Source organism: Eriocheir sinensis, chromosome 67 (assembly GCF_024679095.1).
Source record: "Eriocheir sinensis breed Jianghai 21 chromosome 67, ASM2467909v1, whole genome shotgun sequence".
Taxonomy (NCBI): domain Eukaryota; kingdom Metazoa; phylum Arthropoda; class Malacostraca; order Decapoda; family Varunidae; genus Eriocheir; species Eriocheir sinensis.
The window spans coordinates 9,440,048-9,452,547 of record NC_066575.1 but is presented as its reverse complement, the minus strand read 5'-3'; the positions used below and the strand labels follow the sequence as shown (position 1 = coordinate 9,452,547).

General features: G+C 40.2%; 1 protein-coding gene across 1 annotated transcript in view; it reads right to left on the bottom strand.

Annotated features, from left to right (window-relative positions):
- The window catches only part of LOC126987874 (glutamate receptor ionotropic, kainate 1-like), a 195,578-nt gene that overhangs the window by 181,908 nt on the left and 1,170 nt on the right, over positions 1-12,500 (bottom strand). Inside the window, 1 exon segment of the mRNA XM_050845337.1 lies at positions 11,526-11,580. Within this exon segment, the coding sequence (XP_050701294.1) occupies positions 11,526-11,580 (55 nt within the window).

Here is a 12,500-nt window from a genome sequence, read left to right as displayed (position 1 = left end):
CTCTCTCTCTCTCTCTTTTAAAGCTATTTCTATATTCTTCTCTCATTTTTTTCTTTTGTCCCATTCTTCTATCAACCTTCCTAATGGACTCTCTCTCTGTCTCTCTCTCTCTCTCTCTCTCTCTCTCTCTCTCTCTCTCTCTCTCTCTCTCTCTCTCTCTCTCTCTCTCTCTCTCTCTCTCTCTCTCTCTCTCTCTCTCTCTCTCTCTCTCTCTCTCTCTCTCTCTCTCTTTCAAACTTTATCCATTCATATTACGTCAAGCCTTCCAAGTCTCTCTCTCTCTCTCTCTCTCTCTCTCTCTCTCTCTCTCTCTCTCTCTCTCTCTCTCTCTCTCTCCTCTCTCTCTCTCTCTCTCTCTCATCTTCATCTATCTGTTTATCAATCTAGGAGGAGGAAAAGGAGGGAGGTGAGAAGAGAAGAAGAAAAGAAAGAAGAAGAAGAAGAAAGAAGAAAAGAAGAAAGAAGAAGAAAGAAGAAAAGAAGGAAGAAAGAAAAGTTTGGAGGAGAAGGAGTGAGGAAGATATGGGAGGAAGTGAGAATGTCGGGGAGGAGGAAGAGGAGGAGGAGGAGGAAAGGGGATTGGTATTTGAGGAGGAAAAGACGGAAATAATTTGGGATGGTGATAGATAAGTTGGTGAAGGAAGGAGAAGGGAGAAAGGTACGAAGAACAAGAAGAAGAAAAAGAAGAAGAAGAAGAAGAAGAAAGAAAGGAAAAGAAGAACATGGACAAGAGCAGAAAAAAACAAAAACAGAAAAAAAAGAGAGGAAGAAAAGAAAAAAAAAAAAAAGAAAAGCAAAAAAGCAGAAGAAAAGGAAAGGAGAAAAAAAAAAAAAGAGTACTAAGGAGGTGAAAAGGAAGAGGAAAGTAGTAGTTGTTGCAGTAGTAGTAGGAGTAGTAGTAGTAGTAGTAATATCAGTAGGAGTAGAAGATAGAGGAGGAGGAGGAGGAGCAGGAGGAGGAGACAGAGGAAAAGAAAGAGGATGAAGTTTGAAAAGGAGACGGAGATTTTGAAGAAATAAATGAAGTCGAAGAAATACAGAACAAGAAGAAGTATAAGGAGAAAAACGAGAACAAAAACAAAAATGAAGAAGAAAAAGAAGACCAAGAAGACCAAAAAAAAAGAAATACTAAGAGGAAGAGGAAGAGCAGACCCCGGCGCCAGACCTTCACGTTCAAAAGCCGCTCGGAGGCCCCAATATCCGCCCAATTATGACGATTTCCAGAGGCAGCGCCTCGACCACCTCAAGACGGACGCGGACAGAAGGGACTGCGGGACGGGGTGTGAAACAGGGGGGTGGGTGGGGAGACAGGTAAGGGGGTGGGACAGGGGGGCAGAAGAGATGAAAGGGAGCGAAACTTGAACGAGTAGGTATGGAAGGGAAAGAGACAGGAAAGAAGACGGCCTGACAGAACAGGTGTGAAGGAGATGCAGGTGAAAGGAGGTTGGGACAGGTAAAGCGGCGGCCAGAGTGAGGCAGGGAGAAGGTAAAGGGGCGTTTGACAGGTGGGGAAAGGAAGGGATAGTTGAGGAAATGGGTTGAATGGTGAAAGAAGATACCAAAAAAAAAAAGGAAAAAAGAGAAAGGACTGAATATATGAAAGTTACTATAATATTGCTTGAAAAGAGGAAAAAAAAAGAGGAAAGAAAGCTATTAAATGAAGAGTCTAGATAAAGAAGCTTGTATTGTGTAAAAGAGGGGCCCCTGTTCTCAAACATTTCAATGCTCCACACACCCAGATTTGATAAGACTTTCATGAGAGTTGTATTAGTATTTCCGCCAACGGTAGTTTATGAGCCTAGCAAATGGTTTGACAGACACGGAGATTTTGAAGAAATAAATGAAGTCGAAAATACAGAACAAGAGAAGAGTATGGAAAAACGAGAACAAAACAAAAATGAAAGCGAAAAAGAAAAGAAGACCAAAAACCAAAAAGAAATACTAAGAGGAAGAGGAAGAGCAGACTGGCGCCAGACCTTCACGTTCAAAAGCCGCTCAGGCCCCAATATCCGCCCAATTGACATTTCGGAGAGCCGCCTCGACCACCTCAAAGGAGAGCGCGGACGGGGACTGCAGACAGGTGTAAACAGGGGGGGTGGGTGGGGGAGAAACAGGTAAAGGGAGGTGGGACGAGGGGCAGAAGAAGATGAAAAGAGCGACAGACGGTAAGTATGGAAGGGAAGAGGCACAGGGAAAGGGCAGCTGACAGAACAGGTGTGAAGGGAGATGCGGGTGAAAGAGGAGGGTTGGAGACGAGGTGAAAACTGGCGTAGGTGAGGGGAGGGAGAAGGTAAAGGGCGTTTGACAGGTGGGGAAAGGAAGGAATGGTGAGAGGAAAATGGGTTGAATGAAATGGAAAAAGAAAACCAAAAAGGAAAAAATGAAGGACTGAATATATGAAAAGTTCACTATAATATTGCCCTTTGAAAAAGAGGAAAAAAAAAAGGAAAAAAGCTATTAAATGAAGAAGTCTAGATGAGAGCTTGTGTGTGTGTAGAAGCCCCCTGTTCACCAAACATTTCGAATGCTCACACACCCAGATTTGATAAAGACTTTCGTAGAGGTTGTATTAAGTATTTCCGCATAAGCGATGGATTTTATGGAGCCTAGCGATAGTTTGACAAGAACTTCTGCACCAAGGACGTAAAACACCTTTTATCGAACTTGACTAACCTCTTTGCGGTAATGGGAAATAGTTGTAGTATGACCTGAAAGCCTCTGAGAATAAGTGAGGATTGTGAATTGCCAAGGGTAGATTTTACGAGGAGTCCTAGTGATGGTTTGAGAAGGTTTCTGCTGCCATGAACATGAAAGCACTCTTGAAACCAGCTAACCTCCACTTTGCGGCCCCTTGGAAGAAATACTTATTGTGAGAGCCCAAAGCCGTCTGGAAGGTTGTGGGTATATCAAAGGTGTAGTTTACGGAAGTCTAGTGATAGTTTGAGAAGGTTTTCTGCACCGTGAACGTGAAAACACTCTTGAAAGCCCGACTAACCTCTTTTGGCCTTAAATACTAGTTGTGAGAGCCGAAAGCGTCAGAATACAGACCTGAGAGAGAGACAGAACGAGACAGTTTTTCTCGTCCTCCGAGACACCACTCAGACTGATCCAGAGAAAGGAAAGCGAGGGCAGAGGCGGCAGAGGCGTGCGCAGAGACTTAACAAGGACCAGAAGTGTGATTCCATTATACCTGCAGCTGTTCTATGTGATTAAGGAGACTGCAGCGAAATACCAAAGAATCGAGGAAGAAAAAAATCATAACACTGCTCTGGCGCTGACGACGAGACGAGGCGGCTGACAGGATAAGTTGATCTTTTCTTCTTCTGCTCCGATACCGAAGTTGTTTATGGTGGCAATTGTACAATGTTGTTTGAGAGGAGAAAGTACGAACATGAGGAGAGAGAGAGATAAATCCAGTGTAGTCACTTTTTATATACTCGACTCCGACAGCAACTTCATTCTTAAGATGGGAAGATGATGAGGGAGAGGAGAGAGAGGAAATCATAGTCACTTTTTATGCCGACATAGAAACGTGACTTCATTGCAAAGATAATGGGAAGATGAGGGAAGAGGAGAAATCATAGTCACTTTTATACCGACATAGAAGCAACAGAAACGTGACTTCATTCTTAAGATAGGAACATGAGGAGGAAGAGAGAGATAAATCATAGTCACTTTTATACCTACATAGAAACGTAACTTCATTCTTAAGATGGGAACATGAGAGAGAGAGAGATAAATCATAGTCACTTTTTAACCACCTACAGCAAACGCTAACTTCATTCTTAAGATGGGAACATGAGGGAAGGAGAGAGAAATCATAGTCACTTTTTATACCGACATAGAAACGTAATTTCATTTCCCAGAGGAGAGAGAGAAATCATAGTCATTTTTATACTGACATAGAATCCGTAACTTCATTCTTAAGATGGGAACATGAGGAAGAGAGGAGAGAGATAAATCATAGTCACTTTTATACCGATTGTTATAGCAAAACGTGACTGTCATTAAGATGGGAAGATGAGGGGAAGAGTGAGAGAAATCATAGTCACTTTTTATACCGACATAGAAACGTAACTTCATTCTTAAGAGGGGAACATGAGGAGAGGAGAGAGAGAGAAATCATAGTAACTTTTTATACCTACATAGAAACGTGACTTCATTCTTAAGTGATTCAAGGAGGAACTTGAGTCCCTAATTATATAATGTTGTTTGAGCAAGAGAAGGAACTATGAACATATCACTTTACTGGAAGAAAGAGGGGGTGAGGAGAGGAATGAGAATATATAATCACTTTTGAGAGCACGCCAACTAGAAACGTGACTTCCATTCTTAAGTGATTCAACGAGAACTTAGATCTAATTATAATGTTGTTTGAGCAAGAGAAGGAACTATGAGACATATCACTTGCACTGGAAAGAAAGGAAGAGGAGAGGAGTGAGAGAATATAATCACTTTTTTGAGGCATAATCTAGAAACGTGACCTATGTTATTTAGATCTTCCTGCTTGACTTTACGAAGAACTTATTGTAACTTGTGATGTTGTTTGAGAGTTTACGAAGAAAGGAAAATAGTAGAGAATAAAGGGAAAGAGAAAGTAACAGCAGGAAGGAAAAGGAAGAAGAAAGGAAAGATGAAAGGGAACAAAGACAAAAATAAAGAAAGAAAGGAAGGAAACAAAAACATAATAACTTGACCAAGCATTCTTCTTTGTCTCTCTTATCTATTCTATTTTTTTTTTTTTTGCTTCTATTTTTTGCTGTTGTTATCTTTCTCTTCATCTCCTTTTCGCTTTCTTTCTGCTAATGCGATGTAATTTCACTTTCTTTTCTTCTTCTTTCTCTTCCGCTTAGTTTCATTCCTTGCCTTCAAACACAAAGAAAATCCTAAAATCCGTTTACGACAGCATGAAAACTCGACGTATTTTCTTTCTACCTTTTCCTTTTTTTCTACTTTTGCGTGTAATTTCTTTTCTTTCTCTTCTTTTCTTCTTCTTTTCTTCCGCTTAGTTTCATTCCTTGCCTTCAAACACAAAAGAAAATCACAAATCCGTTTAGAAACATGAAAACTCGACATATTTCCTTTCTAGCTACCTTTTTCCTTTTTTTTTCTGCACTTGCGTGGTAATTTCTTTTCTTTCTCTTCTTTCTTCTTCTTTCTTCCGCTTAGTTTCATTCCTTGCCTTCAAACACAAAAGAAAAATCACAAATCGTTTAGAAACATGAAAACTTCATCGTATTTCCTTTCTCTACCTTTTCCTTTTTCTACTTTAAGTGTAATTTCTTTTCTTTCTCTTCTTTTCTTCTTCTTTTCTTCCGCTTAGTTTTCATTCCTTCTTCAAACACGAAAGAAAATCACAAATCCGTTTGGCTAAACATGAAAACTCGACGTAATCTCCTTTCTACCTTTTTGCCTCTACTATCTGCTTTTAGCCGGACAAACTGAAACCGCATTAAAAACCGCGCTTAACTTTGACAGATACCGCTCTCTAACTTTGCCCCATTCTTTGTGCCTTCCTCCGGGTGACTGCCGCGGCCGCTCTTCCGTTGGCTGACCGGCGCTTGGGTTAGGGAGGGACATATAGGAAGAAGTCGTATGTATTGTGGTGTTCTGCTCATCTTCTACCTTTTCATCTCTTTTCCTCCTTCTTCTCCTGTTTTCTCTCCTTCTCCTTCTGTTTCTCTTCTTCCTCTTCTTCTCTTTTCCTCTTCCTACTTTTTCCTGTTTTCTCTTCTTGTTCTTCATTTGCCTTATTCTTCCCGTCTTCCTTCTCGTCTCATTCTATTATATCTGCATTCTAATCTTCCTATCTCATCGCTCTTCTCCTCTTTCTGTTTTTTTTCTTCTTCCCGTCTCTTCTCCTCCTCCTCCTCATCATCCTCCTTCATTTATTCTGTCCTGTCAGACACCTTCGCCATAGACCGACCGATGTCTGTTCTTCCTATGTATTCCTATGTATTCCTCCTCCTCCTCCTACTCCTCTTTCTATTATACATCCAGCACTTTCAATCTCCTCTTCCTCTTCCTACTCATCCTCCTGTTTCTTCTTCTTATTATTATTATCATTATTATTATTATTATTATTATTCGAGAAAGAGAGATAGAGAGAGAGACTACTACTGCTACTACTACTACTTCTACTACTACTACTACTACTACTACTACTACTATACTATTACTGCTACCATTACTTCTACCATTATCAATATTACTACCACCACCACCACCACCACTACTACTACTACTACTACTACTACTACTTCAGCTGTGTCGCTATTGGCTGTCAAAGCGATGACTTCAATTTCCTCAGGTCTAGGAATTTGCCGCGTCCTTAAGATTCCTCCGGCGTCCAATAAAGCTCTTAAAATGAGCTTCAAACAGTTTAACCAATAACCCTAAATTCCCAGCCTCTAATTCCCTAAACCAGTCTCTCTTTCTTTTTTTAAGCCGAGACAGTCCATTTTTTACTGCTGTATTTGTCTGTCTGCATTCTCAAGAGGTCCAGGAAAAGTCCAACATGCTTTTCTATATGCCTGCATAAAAGTCCAGGAGAAGGCTTTTGTATAAATTCAGCCTTTCTAATTCCCTAAACCAGTCTCTATATTTTTACCCGAAACGAAGCAGTCCATTTTTTACCGCTGTATCTGTCTGTCTGCATTCTCAAGAGTCCGGGAGAGTCCAGCATGCTTTCAAAATGCCTCATAAAAGTCCAGGAGAGAGCTTTGTATATCTCCCAAACAGTCCATATTTGTCCCTAAGAGTCCAGTATTCTTCGATGCATTGTCCGCCTGCATTCTCAAGATTCCACCAGAGTCCGACAACATGCTCTTAAAATTCACGCCGATGAGCCTTTGCTTGTCGAGAATTTCCTTGACGTGACCCCAGGCTGTTACCCCCTTGACTGCGGATTTCCTACAAGAAGACCCCACCAAGCCACAGGAATGGAACAAAAAGTGGCTGCTACAATTCAGTGAAGAAAAATATGAAGTCCTGCATTTGGGAGCGGATATCCAGCATACCAATACCGCATGGGAAACACTCCACTATCCACCACAGAGGCAGAGAAAGACCTGGGACTATATTTTACCAGGCTACCAGTGAAGGCAAAATCCGTGCCAATCGCAGCGGACGGGTTAAGGTTCAGCATCTGAAATGGTTCCAAGATGACCCAAAACAGTCATTCAATTTACCCACGAACTCTAGATCTAATCGAAGCAACGAAAATGTAGTCTGTATACTTTCGGAATCCACTCCTAATACCCCAAAACACACGATATTCACTTAAAACTTCCTTAACGTACCCCCAACACCCTTAAATTTAAACCCAATCCCTTTTAAAACGCCCCAAACACATCGACGCTTCAAAACGTCTCTCAAAATGTTCGGTAATACATTCAGAACCTTTTTAAGATCTTCCAAAAATACAACACTTACCTAAAACGTTCTTAATTTCTCCCCAACACCCCTACATCTAGCTTAATCCCTTTTAAAACGCCCGAAACACATCGACGCTTCAAAATATCTCTCAAAATGGTCAGTAATGCATTCAGAACCATTTTAAGATCCTCCTAAAATACAACACTTACCTAAACCCTTCTTATTTTATCCCCAACACCCCGACATCTAGCTTAATCCATTTTAAAACGCCTCAAACACATCTATGGTACAAACTCTACCTCTGAATGATCAGTATACATTCTCAATCCTCATTTAATACTCCAAAACAACCAACATTCATCTAAAATCTTCTTATCTTCCCCTCAACACCTCTATATCTAACTTCATCCCTTTTAAAACGCCCCAAATACATCTATGCTTCAAACTCTACCTCTGAATGGTCAGTATACATTCTCAATCCTCTTTTATTACTCCATAACAACCAACATTCATCTAAAATCTTCTTAACTTCCCCTCAACACCCCTACATGTAACCTAATCCCTTTTAAAACGCCCCAAACACATCTATGCTTCAAACTCTACCTCCGAATGATCAGTATACATTTTCAATCCTCTTTTAATGCTCCAGAACAAACTCAATATTCACCTAAAAAATCTTTCTTAACTTCCTCCTCAACACCCCTACATCTAACCTATAATCCTTCTTAAGAGCCCCAAACACGTCGACACTTCAAAACTCTCCCTCAGGATGGCTTCGGTAATACATTCAAAAGAAACCCTCTCAAGATACTCCCCAAACAACCAGCAATTATCTAAACATTCTTACTTTACTGAGAATTTATCCCAAACCTTTAAAACGCCACTCAAAATGGCCCGGTATATCATTGGAACCCACTCAAGATACCCCAAAGCACAGCAATATTTACCTGGAAACCTTTTTAACTTTAGCCTCATCACTCCTACGTGTCCAACTAATCCCTTTTTAAACCACCCTAAATAGCATCGACACTCCCTCGTAACTGGTCGCATCCATCCACTTTAGACGAAGGCCGAGAGAAGCCAGCCACCTCAAGCGACCGTAAGCGTGTAAAATAATGAACAGGAGTACGCGGTGCGGTCTGGTCCCCTGGCGGCTCCCTGGACACCCCTACTGGCCTATAAGCGCCCCTGGGTGACCTCACTGAGAACAACTATTCCGCCGAGACAAAGAAGCTATTTCTGGACCCTAAAGACTATCCGCGCGAGGGCCGTAACTCAGGAGACAAAGCGAGCCGCAGGAACACGGGGAAAGAGCAAGGCAAGAGATGAAACAGGCGGGAAAAAGTGGTGAAAATGTTGCCTCCGAACGAGAAGGAAGAGGAAAAGAAACGACAATTGAAGGAAAACCGAAGAATGGAGGTTAAAGACGTGAAGAGGAAAAGATACTATGAATGAGGTATAGGAAGGTGTTAAAGGATGAAAACTGTAGAGGGAAATAGTTATGAGGCTAGAACGAGGAGGAGAAGGCGATGCAGTTTAAAAGGGAACGAGAGGGGAGAAGAAGGAAGACTTGTGGGAGAAGATATAGATAGGGAAGGAAGGTGAAAAAAGAAAAAGGGAAGGAAGTGATTGTTATGAAAGACGATGGAGGACGAAAACGATGAGGAAGAAGATGGATTTTAAAGGGAAAGCGAGGGAAAAAAGGAGAGTTAAAATAGAGTGCGGAAATATATAGATAGGAAAGGAAGGCGAAAAAAGATAGAAAAAGGGGTAGGGAGTAATTGTTATAAATGACGACGAGAAAGACGATGGAGGACGAAAACGATGAGGAGGAGGATGGATTTTAAAGGGAAACAGAGGGGAAAAAAAAAAGTTAAAATAGAGTGCGGAAATATACAGATAAAAAAGGCAGGTGAAAAAAAAAGATTGTAAAAGGGAAGAAGTAATTGTTATAAATGACGACGAGGAAGACGATGGAGTCTGAAGGGAAAGAGAGAGGAAAGAAGAAAGAGTTTAAATGATTGCGAAAAGATACGGAAGGAAAGGGAAAAAAAGGCTGAAAAAGGAGAGAGAGAGAGAGAGAGAGAAAAGAAAACGATTCAGGGAAAGAAGGAAGAAGAAAATTAAAGAAAGAAAAAAGAAAGAAAGAATTGAAGAATAAAATGAGGGTAAGAGAATCACAATGTTTATAGATAAAGAAAAAAAAAGCGAAAAAAATATGCTAGAAAATATAGGGAAGGGAAAGGAAGGATACTGCCCACATGTTCTTTCTCCTCCTCCTCCTCCTCCTCCTCCTCCTCCTCCTCCTCCTCCCTCTGTAAAATGAAGACCCGTTCTAATAAGGTGTTGAAAATTAAGTCGCAATGGTCGGCAGTAATTTGATTAAGTGTGTTTCCTTCATCATATTTCCCTTGTCTTTCCTCTCTTTCCCTTCTTCATCCTCCTTCCTTCTTCCTGTCTGTTTGTCTGTATGTATGTATGTGTGTGTGTGTGTGTGTGTGTGTGTGTGTGTGTGTGTGTGTGTGTGTGTGTGTGTGTGTGTGTGTGTGTGTGTGTGTGTGTGTGTGTGTGTGTGTGTGTGTGTGTGTGTGTGTCTCTATATCTCTATCTATCTACCCATCTATCTGTCTGTCTATCTCATTTTTTATTCCTTTTCATCTTTATCTTTCTATATGTTCGTCTGGACTTCTTTCTTTCCTTTTCATTCATTCTTTCATTCTTTCTTTCTTTCTTTCATATATTCTTTCACTTCTCTCATCTCTCACTCTCTCTCTCTCTCTCTAACTCTCCCTCCCTCCCTCCCTCTCTCTCCTTCGCGCTGTCGTTTCGCGGAAGTGCTCACGAAGTTCTTAATTAGCAATCTAACAACTTGATAAGCCACGTCGGCTCTTACTCTACCGCCGGTGACCACGGGATAAGGGAAGGAGAGAAAGAGGAGGAGGAGGAGGGAAGGAGGAAGGGATTGGGAGCAGGAGGGAAAGGAAGGAGGATGACTGGGAGAAAAGGGAAAAGAAACGATGTGAAGGTAAAATGAAATGATAGAAGTGGGAGGGAGGGAAGGGAGAGAGAGAGGAGAGTAGAGTTGGATGGGAAAAGGGTGCCAGGGAGAGGACATGAGGATAGGAGAGAAAGGGAGGAAGAAGGATGTTGGCAAGAATGGGATGAGACGAGTCGGACGAAGGAGAGGGAGGGAGAGAGGAAAGTAGAGTAGGATGGAAGAAGGGAAGGACGAGGAAAGGGAAGGGAGGAAGAGAGGAAGAAGAAGGAGGAGGAGGAGAAGCGGGAGCAGGAGACACAGGAAGAGCAACAGGAATAATAATAATAATAATAATAATAATAATAATAATAATAATAATAATAATAATAATAATAATAATAATAATAAAAATAATAATAATAATAATAATAATAATAATAATAATAATAATAATAATAATAATAATAATAATAATAATAAAAAGAAGAAGAAAAAAAGAAATAAAAAAAAGAAAAAGAAAGCGAAAATGAAGAAGAAGAAGAAGAAGAAAAATAAAATAGAAAAATAAAAGAAAAAGAAAAAGAAAGTGAAAATGAAAATGAAGAAGAAAAAAGAAAAGAAATAAGAGGAAGAAGAAGAGGAGGAGGAGGATGCTGGGAAAGTGACAGGTCCTCCCAGGTAGCCTTAATAAGCAGCAATGCGTCACCTCATTAGCCGCCTGTCAGGTCATTACGGAAGTTGCCAAATTAATTAATACAGAGATAATGCCGGAAAGCGAGCAGGTGAGCCGGGAGAAGGAGGAGGGGGAGGAGAGGGGGAGGGGAAGAGGAGGGGAAAGGGGAGGAGGAAGAGGTGGAGGAAAAGGAACCATTGCTACACGATATAATAGAATGAAAAGAAAAAAAGAGAAGTAAGGAGAGAAAAAGGAAGTCGAAGAGAAAGAGAAGGAAAAAGAAGAAATGGGAAACGAGGAAATGATTGATAGGAGGAAGAAAGGGAGAAGAAAAGAGGAGAAGGAGGAAAAGGAGGGGAAAGATTATCGCCACGGTTTTGTTTATTATTATTATTTTTTTTTTAGTATTTCTAGATTTTTTTTTTTTTTTTTTTTTTTTAGATTTGATTTTGAGAACATACCAACCTCCTGTTCTGCTTCTATTCCGCTTGGCCTTACCTGCTGGATACACCTGCCCTGGTTTGCCGTGACTTGGAATATTTTCGTCACTCACCTGTGGAAGAAGAGAAAATAATGTGTTAGTGCAAGAAGATGAATGGATGTTTTCTTTTCATTTGTAATTTTGATATTTATTTTATATATATTTTTGCTATAACTTTATTGATCATCTATTTGTGTTTTCAGCTTGTGTCTTTTTAATAATGCAATCTTTTATACATTGAAATCTTCTAGACGTCCATTTTTCTTTATAGAGATTCGCTCATCTCTACTTTTTTGCCGATATCTCACTTTCATTCATTTGTTTTTCCCTTCCTTTATATTTTCTATCCATAATATTTCGCATAGGACTTCTATTTTTTTTTTAATATATCAATCTGTTACATTTCTTCCTAGATAAAAAAAAATTCCGAAAGACTACCATTCTATCAATGTTACTGTCTATTATATATATATATATATATATATATATATATATATATATATATATATATATATATATATATATATATATATATATATATATATATATATATATATATATATATTTTTTTTTTTTTTTTAGATGCTGCCTGTAGAGCCGGTAGGCTGTCTTGAGGGGCCTCTTGGGCGGCCACAGCCCGTGAGTGGCGCAGGCGAATTGTATTTATGAAGGCTTCTGTGATATATTGACTCTTGCTTGGCCCGTGCTGCCCCCCGGTGCTTCTCTTGACCGAAGTCGCTGTAATTAGGGTTAATTGAAGATTTGGGCAGCATGTGGGTAATATTCCGACCATTCTGCCATCACCTCCCCAAATAGTAATTCCCTTCAGACTACATATATTCATTTTATTACCTTGCTAATTACATGTCCATTTCATTGTCGTGGTTGTTTCATCTCCTTCAGCTATTAGTTTCATGCTGGACCTCCATAATTTCTCCCTGCCTCTCTCTGTCTTTCTGTGCTGCTTTCCATTACCAAAACACACACTAAAC